Here is an 8,322-nt window from a genome sequence, read left to right on the forward strand (position 1 = left end):
TCAATCCTAATAAGTTTTCAAACATTCAAATGCAATCCTAATATGTTTTCACATACTACAATCCCAATAAGTTTTCACACACATCCAAGTCTAACATACTACATATCCAAAATAGTAATACACATCAAAGTCAAAGAGGCGGAGGTGGTGGGGGGGGCAATCCCGACTGTGCACAAAAGCGAGTCAAGTACTCGTGTTGTGCTAGTAGGTGTGCCCTGAAGCTCTCACTCTCTTGTCGGCGCTCATCTCGCTCCTTCTGCAACTTATTCTGGAGACCAACTATTGTATCGTCATAAGCTAAGGACCGAGCCTGAGATGATCCACTCGAACCATCACTCCTGAGTGTAGATGCCAGACTACCAACACCAAACAACCTCTTCTTCTTATCCAATCCACCTACAGCCTCAAGATATATTTTGGCCATGTCCACCGCCTGTGGCTCAGTAGATCCATCCACCGGCTGACTTTGTTGTTCCCTTAGCTCTTCAATTTTTCTCTACAATTAACAAACAAATTTGCAATTGCATAAGTAACATATAATGTACTAAACAATCATAAAAGTTATATCACATACCCCAACTGTCTCAGATCTAGGGTCAGTATATGATCCATCTTTGTTCACGTGGAGGACCTCATAAGCGTCATAGAAGCACTGACTGGGATCAACGCCCTTTGTTTAGCCCTATTTTGTGATGAATTTGTGAGTTTTCCTGCTGTGCATTCGAGCTCGTTTCGTACCTTTTTGCTCTATATTTCACGTGCTCGATAATCTTTTTGGATGTACTATTGTCGCGTGCAGGATTCGCGAGTTGCCGAGCGTTTTGGCATTGTTTCGAGCATGTTTTGGAGTCAGGCTCGCGGCCGTCTGGCGGCGGCGGCCGCCGTGGAGACGGCGGCCGCGGCCCCACGGCGCGGGCCGTGCAGCCTTGGAAGAAACTGCGAAGACCACCCACGGCGGCGCCGTCCCACGGCGGCCGCCGTCTCACGGCGGCCGCCGTCCCTGGCCAAATCCGGTAGTTACGTTTTCACCTTTAAAAGCCGATTTTTAGGGTTTTGAAGAGGGACTTCGACCCCAGCAGCCTCCTAGGCGATTTCCACTTGTTTCCCCTTAGTTTTAGAGTAGTTTAAGCATCTACAAACATCTTTTAGACTTGGTGATTGAAGATTATGTTTGTTTTCACTACATAGATTGAAGATTTGGATCGTACTCGCTGTAAGAACTTGGTTATTGCTTTCTTTACACTTGAATGCTAGTCTTTTCCCTTCGCGTAGATTAATGTTGCTTCGAGTTTAATTGATGAATTGTTTGTTCTTTAATCTCGCCTAGATAACCGTTGCTTTATGATTGATTGAACTATCTAATGCTTTCTCAATTGCTAGTTAGAACCCTAGGTTTATTAGTTCCATGCGTTCTTTATCTGCTTCCTATTTTTCGCCTAGATAGATTTATATGCTTTCTGTTGATTCTGCACTAGATAATTTTACAAGCTTTATTTAATTACACCTAGATTTAAAGAGAGAGTGTAAGACCCAGCTATCCGATTAGAGTGTTTAGGTTTCTTTTTTGTTTTTTGTGAGTAGCACAGTTAAAGCCCTGCTAAGTCTTCCTTGTGAGACGACTTGAGTCACCTTACCGCCCTAGGACGACCTCGTATAAATTCGAGTCCATCCGCTAGGTGTTTTAGGATGAGTCAAATTTTGGCGCCGTTGCCGGGGAAGGCTTTAGGCATTTGATTGTGTTGCATTTGTTTTCCGTGTTTAATTTTTGTTTATTTCTTTTGACTCGGTTATTTTCTCCCTCCGGTGCGTTTGATTTGGTTTGCTAGTGTTGTGTATGCAAGGTCGCCGCAGCTTGAAGAGAAAGCTAGCGCCCTACTTTGACAACATTCATCGACCTTGTGAGGTTCTTTCAAGCCTGGAGAAGGAGTCCGAGTCCAGTTCGAGAAACCTTGTGGAATCACAGTCTCGAGAGGAAGACCGTGAAGTGAGAATCGCTTCCAACCCCACACTGGAAGCCGTTGAGGGTACACATCTAGTGCATCCGGAAGAAGAAGAAGAAGCTCGGCCCAATCTTGATCAAGAAGTCATGGCGGAGCAAAATGTTCAATATATGGGAGATTTCTCTAGGCCGGTTATTGGAAACACTAGCACCTCAGCGATAGTGCTTCCCACGGCGGTCCGGAACTATAATCTGAAGCCCAACGACTCGAACTTGCTGCCGCTCTTTCATGGAATGCCGAGCGAGGATGCCTTACAGTTCATCCGCGACTTCTGCACTCAAGTGCAGACCTTCCCACTTTTGGAGCTCACCGAGGATCAGTTGAGGCTCAAGTGCTTACCTTACGCACTCAAGGACCGGGCGAGAACGTGGCTATTGTCCTTGCCGCCGAACTCCATCACCACATGGGGAGAGGCATGTGAGAAGTTCATGCTCAAGTACTATCCTAATCACAAGACTCAAGAGATTAGGAGCCAAATAATGAACTTCATGCAAGGAGCTGACGAGCCTCTCCATGAGGCTTGGGAGAGATTCCAAGAGCTCCTCCGCCAGTGCCCACAACACCAGTTAGCACCCGTCATGTTGATGCAGTTCTTCTATGACGGATTGATTCAGACGGCACAGTTTATGGTGGACAGTACAGCAGGGGGCAACATTGCCCGGAAGACAGCTGATGAGCTCAAGGAGATCTTCGAAACACTTGCCGCGAGTTCTCAACAGAAATCAGTTAGAGGAAGGAGGGTTGAAGCCAATGCAGTAGCTCCCAGCAATGAGCTTCAGAAGCAGGTAGCGGATTTGATGAGGCAAGTTCAACACCTCAGAATGAACCAGGCAGAGGCCCCACCAGTTCACGCGCCACCTGCAGAAGGATGTGGAATATGTGGCGATCTTGGTCATGGAACCAACGCGTGCCATCGCATGGGTGAATTCACACCTGAAGGAGAAGCAGAGGTCTATGCTGCCCAGAGCTATCCGGGACGGCCTCAATTTGAACAGAGGCCTATCTTTAATCAAGGGCAACAAAGCCCCAATTCGGGTTGGAGAGCTCAGCAGCAGAACTACAATCAAGCTTATCAGCAGCAGCAGCCCCCGCAGTATCAGCAGTATCAGCAGTTCCCTATGCAACAAGGGAATTTTCAGCAGCAGCAGCAATACCAGAATGCCCCCCAACAGTTTCAGAAGCAAGCTCAACCGCAGAAGCTGTCTCTCGAGGACACCATGCAGTCCTTCATGGAGATGACCAAACAGAACATGGAGTCTCAGAGTGCTACCATCAAGCGCCTCGAGACTACAGTTGGGCAGCTAACTGGAGCATTGAATCAGCTGCAGCAAGGACAGCCAACGGGGAAGTTCCCAAACCAGGATCAACAGCCGCATCAAGCTCATACCGTCGAGGTAGTCAAGGACGAGGCCCCAATAACCATGGGGGGATGGAGAAGCAAAACTGTGCAGGCAATCAAGGCTACCCAATGCCCCAGTGAGCCACGGCCACCCGTCACTGTTGCACGAGACCAACCACCACCCAAGCAAGGAGATCCAGGTAGCTTTATTTTTGATATTAGCTTAGGTGGGGTTGAAAAGGTGTTTGGGATGCTTGATTTGGGCGCGGCAGTCAACTTGATGCCGTTTGATATTTTTGAGAAATTGGGTAATAAAAGGCTGAAATGCACGAATATGAAGATAGAGCTAGCTGACGGCTCTATTAGTAGCCCACGGGGCCTGGTTGAGGATGTTGAGGTTGTTGTGAGGGGAATTAGAGTTTTGGCTGATTTTGTCGTCCTAGATTTGGGAAAAGGGATTAGAAGCGAGAATGGGCATCTCGTGCTACTTGGCCGACCCTTTATGGCTACCACCCATACTCGCATCGATGTGGGTACGGGGACTGTAAGTATGGTAGGGGCAGGTAAAGCGGTAACATTTTCTGTTTTTGATAAAAAACCTGCTACCCCCACCCCCTTAATTCAAATATGCTCGTATGTTGAAACATTTGACGCCTTGGATGAGGATTGTATTGTGCAGGAATTCCTTAATAAGTTGCAGGAGGAGGACGAGATTGTGGAGGAATTCCTTGCTAACTTGCAGGATGAGGCTGACATTGAGCAGGAATTTCGGGATAAGCTGCAAGAGGAAGATGATATAGAGCAAGGATTTCTGTGTGCTTTGCTATTGGAAGAGAAGTTGGATGAGGTTGGGTTACTCAATCTCGTTGGAGGCGTGGATAGAGGGCCATCCCAGGATATGAGCATGGAGGACTCTTTTGGAGGACCCGCAGCCGCAATTCAAGAAGATGTGTTTATAAGGGCGCTAAGGCAGCTGGAGCTTCAATCGGATTTTGGTTAAGGGGTTCTCTTAGTCGGGCTGGCGACTTAAAAACTAGCGCTGCATGGGAGGCAACCCATGTTTTCTTGCTTTTCCTTGTTTCGTTTTTCTTTCGTTTTGTTTATGTTGTGTTTTGTTGTTTCTGTTGTTTGGTGCAGGTTGTTGCGTTGGGGACTGCTTGTTCTATGGATAAGAGAGAGGCAGACATCGTGGGACATTACAGACTCACCACGGGATCGGTATTTAGGGAAGTTTGCTCTTTCACCCCTCTTTTTGTTTGCACTGAGGACAGTGCCAGATTTTAAGTGTGGGGGGAGGGGGTGTTTGTTGGTATTGGTAAATCCTGTGGGTGTTTTCCTGTTGTGTTCTTGGGCTTTCTTGTGTTGGGGCGAATGGTCCCCTTATCTTGTCTTCTTGCTTGTTTTTAAGTGCATCGCATGTTGATAGTGATTCATTGGCGATTCTGGATTGTGTTTGTGTTGTTTGTTGTCCTTGTCTGTCATGATTGATTTGTTCCCAACATGGTGTAATTAGCTTAAGGTTTTGGTGCAACACCTTGTTGAGCAACTCTTGACGTGATTTGTCCGGTAGATGCTAGGGGGAGTGTTTTCAGTGCAATTTCCTAATATCTTTCTTTGTGCTGAATTGTTTGGTTGGTTGTTGAGTTCTGATAGCTCTGGGTCTCTGCTCCTCTAATGGTTTCATTATGAGCATGGGAAACCACACGAGAATATTTTGGATCACCTCCAAAAGTTCAATCTCGTGAATTATGGCCCATCTATTAAGAGCGAAAATAACTTGACCCAAAAAAAAAAAAAGAAGTGAAATGTGAAAAATGAAGGAATGTGAAAAAGGAATGAGATATGATTGTAAAGGAAATTGCATTAGGAAATTCACCCCTAGCGGAGAATCGGGTCTGATCGGATTGAGTTGTATCACCTTGTTGTTGCATTTTTAAACCTTAACTTTGAACATCTGATTGGGGACATTGATATCTTGAAGGACTTGGATTGGTTAGTGTTTGCTTAGTGAGAAGAATCGCTTATGGATTTTCTGTCGATGTTGTGACTGTTGCTTGAGGACAAGCAAGGATTTAAGTGTGGGGGGGTTGTTTAGCTCTATTTTGTGATGATTTTGTGAGTTTTCCTGCTGTGCATTCGAGCTCGTTTCGTACCTTTTTGCTCTATATTTCACGTGCTCGATGATATTTTTGGATGTACTATTGTCGCGTGCAGGATTCGCGAGTTGCCGAGCGTTTTGGCATTGTTTCGAGCATGTTTTGGAGTCAGGCTCAGCGGCGGCCGCCGTGGAGACGGCGGCCGCGGCCCCACGGCGCGGGCCGTGCAGCCTTGGAAGAAACTGCGAAGACCACCCACGGCGGCGCCGTCCCACGGCGCCGCCGTCTCACGGCGGCCGCCGTCCCTGGCCAAATCCGGCAGTTACGTTTTCACCTTTAAAAGCCGATTTTTAGGGTTTTGAAGAGGGACTTCGACCCCAGCAGCCTCCTAGGCGATTTCCACTTGTTTCCCCTTAGTTTTAGAGTAGTTTAAGCATCTACAAACATCTTTTAGACTTGGTGATTGAAGATTATGTTTGTTTTCACTACATAGATTGAAGATTTGGATCGTACTCGCTGTAAGAACTTGGTTATTGCTTTCTTTACACTTGAATGCTAGTCTTTTCCCTTCGCGTAGATTAATGTTGCTTCGAGTTTAATTGATGAATTGTTTGTTCTTTAATCTCGCCTAGATAACCGTTGCTTTATGATTGATTGAACTATCTAATGCTTTCTCAATTGCTAGTTAGAACCCTAGGTTTATTAGTTCCCTGCGTTCTTTATCTGCTTCCTATTTTTCGCCTAGATAGATTTATATGCTTTCTGTTGATTCTGCACTAGATAATTTTACAAGCTTTATTTAATTACGCCTAGATTTAAAGAGAGAGTGTAAGACCCAACTATCCGATTAGAGTGTTTAGGTTTCCTTTATGTTTTTTGTGAGTAGCACAGTTAAAGCCCTGCTAAGTCTTCCTTGTGAGACGACTTGAGTCACCTTACCGCCCTAGGACGACCTCGTATAAATTCGAGTCCATCCGCTAGGTGTTTTAGGATGAGTCACCCTTCTTTTTGGCCTTTATATTAAAAATGATTGAAATTTATATTAAGTATAAATATGTGCAAACTATTAAAAACATTTAAATGAAAAATTAAAAAGTTACTTACAATCTCATCGGCAATCTGGAGAGTAGATTTGGAGCCTCCTTTATGCTTCACTTGTCCTGTTCCTGGACCTTCAGGCTCAGACATTCTGCACTTTTTGGCCGTTTCTGATTTCTTAACCACAGCCTCACTCCTCCAGTAACTCAACCAATCAAGCCACTCACGCTCATGAATAAATGGTGGCCTTCCCTTCTTCGGATCATCCTTTGCCATCTTGATATCATATACAAAATCTTTATACCTACGAGCCGCGTTCTTCATAAAATCCAACTTCACTGCCTGTTCGATACTATCAACTCCACTAACTAGTATCAATCTAAAGAATTCATCAAATTCAAAGCTAAATTAGACTTCACTCTTAAGAAGGGACGTGAATAATATACCTTGAATTCCATAAAATATAAATTCTTCACATCATCATGTGTCGTCTTCCAGTTAAAGCCATTAGGGTTCCTAACTTGCCTGAAAATACGAGTACATGCTTTGGGCACGTACTCGTATGGGTAGATCTTACTGTTATTAAATAAATAAAATGGTCAGTGCAAAAGAAAGAAATAAAGAATATTATCAAATAACACAAACTTACCCCTGAGGTGTAATGGTCAACATAATCCGACCCGTGCTCGAGTGGCTGCTGGGCACGGTATCTTCTGATGATGTCGGAGCAGATCCACTACCTCCAGCCAAATGTATCTGGGCAACTGAATCACGAATGCCCCCATCAGACGCCTGTGATGATGCCCCTGTGGATGATGATCGCCCTCTACCATCACCGCGCCCTCGTCTACCACTGTGCCCGTCACTGCTTCCTCTAGCCATCTGTATAAAATTAATAATGAAAGGATTAACAAACAAAAAACAATGGAGCAGGCTGCTGGATTATCCACTAAATTTTGGACATTTTCAGTATTTATAGCTTAACTTTTGACGTTCTTCTTCTTGAACTTACAAAGACAAATTGAAGATTAGGCAGCGGAAACACCTTTTTTTTTTTGATCAGAAAAGAGGAAATTTTATAGAAAAGGAAGCGGTACCAGAAGTACCAACAACAAAAATCAAGGTGCAGACTAGATCAACTAGTCATCCAACAGCAAAGTTACAAAAAAACACAAGTCACCTTCTCAGTCATCCAAGCGGAAAAACTGAGCTCGTGATTGGAAAGGTTAAAAATCTTGTTCCAACTCCACAGTCTAACTTTGATATCGCGTAACACACTCTGAATATCCCATGGTTTCCCCTCGAATCGGCTATCATTCCGGCTCTTCCACAGTATCCAGATAACGCACATCCAAAGTGCTGCAAGAAATTTTCGGCTCTTAGACTTCCCCATGTTGACGAAAGCTTTGAAGTGTTCTTCGACATCACTTGGCCAAGGGCCATTGATCCCCAGCCAGTTCAAAATACCATTCCAGAGCGCCGTCGTCTTCGGGCATTCCAGGAACAAGTGATTAATAGTCTCGGCTTTATGGCAACATGCATTACACATGCTCTCTTCTTCTCCGAGGTGGATGTTCCTTCTTCTAAGGTTGTCGCACGTTGGGAGTCTTTTCCTCAGGATTCTCCAGGTGACTAATCTTGCTTTCTGTGGGGCCGGTGTGTCCCACACTTGTTCCATCGTCTCTTTGTCTAAGCTCACTTGTGAACCCGGGATCCTTGAGCTTTTGATTAAACCATAAGCTGACTTAGAAGAGAATGAGCCCTCTTTTGTAGCCTTCCAACGCCAATAGTCTTCAGTACCTGCGTTCAAAGTAACAGAGGAGATAGCAGCCACCAGATCATTAGTCAT

General features: G+C 45.0%; 2 protein-coding genes across 2 annotated transcripts; both read right to left on the reverse strand.

Moving 5' to 3' along the window:
- Positions 1–6,818, reverse strand: LOC130998961 (uncharacterized). The gene is made up of 3 exons (XM_057924404.1): positions 6,540–6,818; positions 575–670; positions 1–496 (listed from the first exon to the last, which is right to left on the reverse strand). Exons 1-3 carry the CDS (start codon positions 6,795–6,797, stop codon positions 131–133), a joined length of 720 nt encoding a protein of 239 aa, XP_057780387.1. The 5' UTR covers positions 6,798–6,818; the 3' UTR covers positions 1–130.
- Positions 6,819–7,118: 300 nt separating this feature from the next.
- On the reverse strand, positions 7,119–8,322 carry LOC130998645 (uncharacterized). The gene is made up of 2 exons (XM_057924059.1): positions 7,654–8,322; positions 7,119–7,355 (listed from the first exon to the last, which is right to left on the reverse strand). The coding sequence occupies exons 1-2, from the start codon at positions 8,320–8,322 to the stop codon at positions 7,119–7,121; spliced, it is 906 nt and encodes a 301-aa protein (XP_057780042.1).

Source organism: Salvia miltiorrhiza, chromosome 8 (genome assembly GCF_028751815.1).
Source record: "Salvia miltiorrhiza cultivar Shanhuang (shh) chromosome 8, IMPLAD_Smil_shh, whole genome shotgun sequence".
Lineage (NCBI taxonomy): Eukaryota > Viridiplantae > Streptophyta > Magnoliopsida > Lamiales > Lamiaceae > Salvia > Salvia miltiorrhiza.

Excerpts from the sequence above, each read along its gene's own strand:
- LOC130998645 (XM_057924059.1), bottom strand. The coding sequence starts at position 8,322 with ATGACTAATGATCTGGTGGCTGCTATCTCCTCTGTTACTTTGAACGCA. Across the intron at positions 7,356-7,653 it reads CCGCTTGGATGACTGAGAAG|ATGGCTAGAGGAAGCAGTGA; the intron begins GTGACTTGTGTT and ends AATTTTATACAG.
- LOC130998961 (XM_057924404.1), bottom strand. The coding sequence starts at position 6,797 with ATGAAGAACGCGGCTCGTAGGTATAAAGATTTTGTATATGATATCAAG. Across the intron at positions 671-6,539 it reads TCCAGATTGCCGATGAGATT|GGCGTTGATCCCAGTCAGTG; the intron begins GTAAGTAACTTT and ends GGCTAAACAAAG. Across the intron at positions 497-574 it reads CTAGATCTGAGACAGTTGGG|AGAAAAATTGAAGAGCTAAG; the intron begins GTATGTGATATA and ends TGTTAATTGTAG.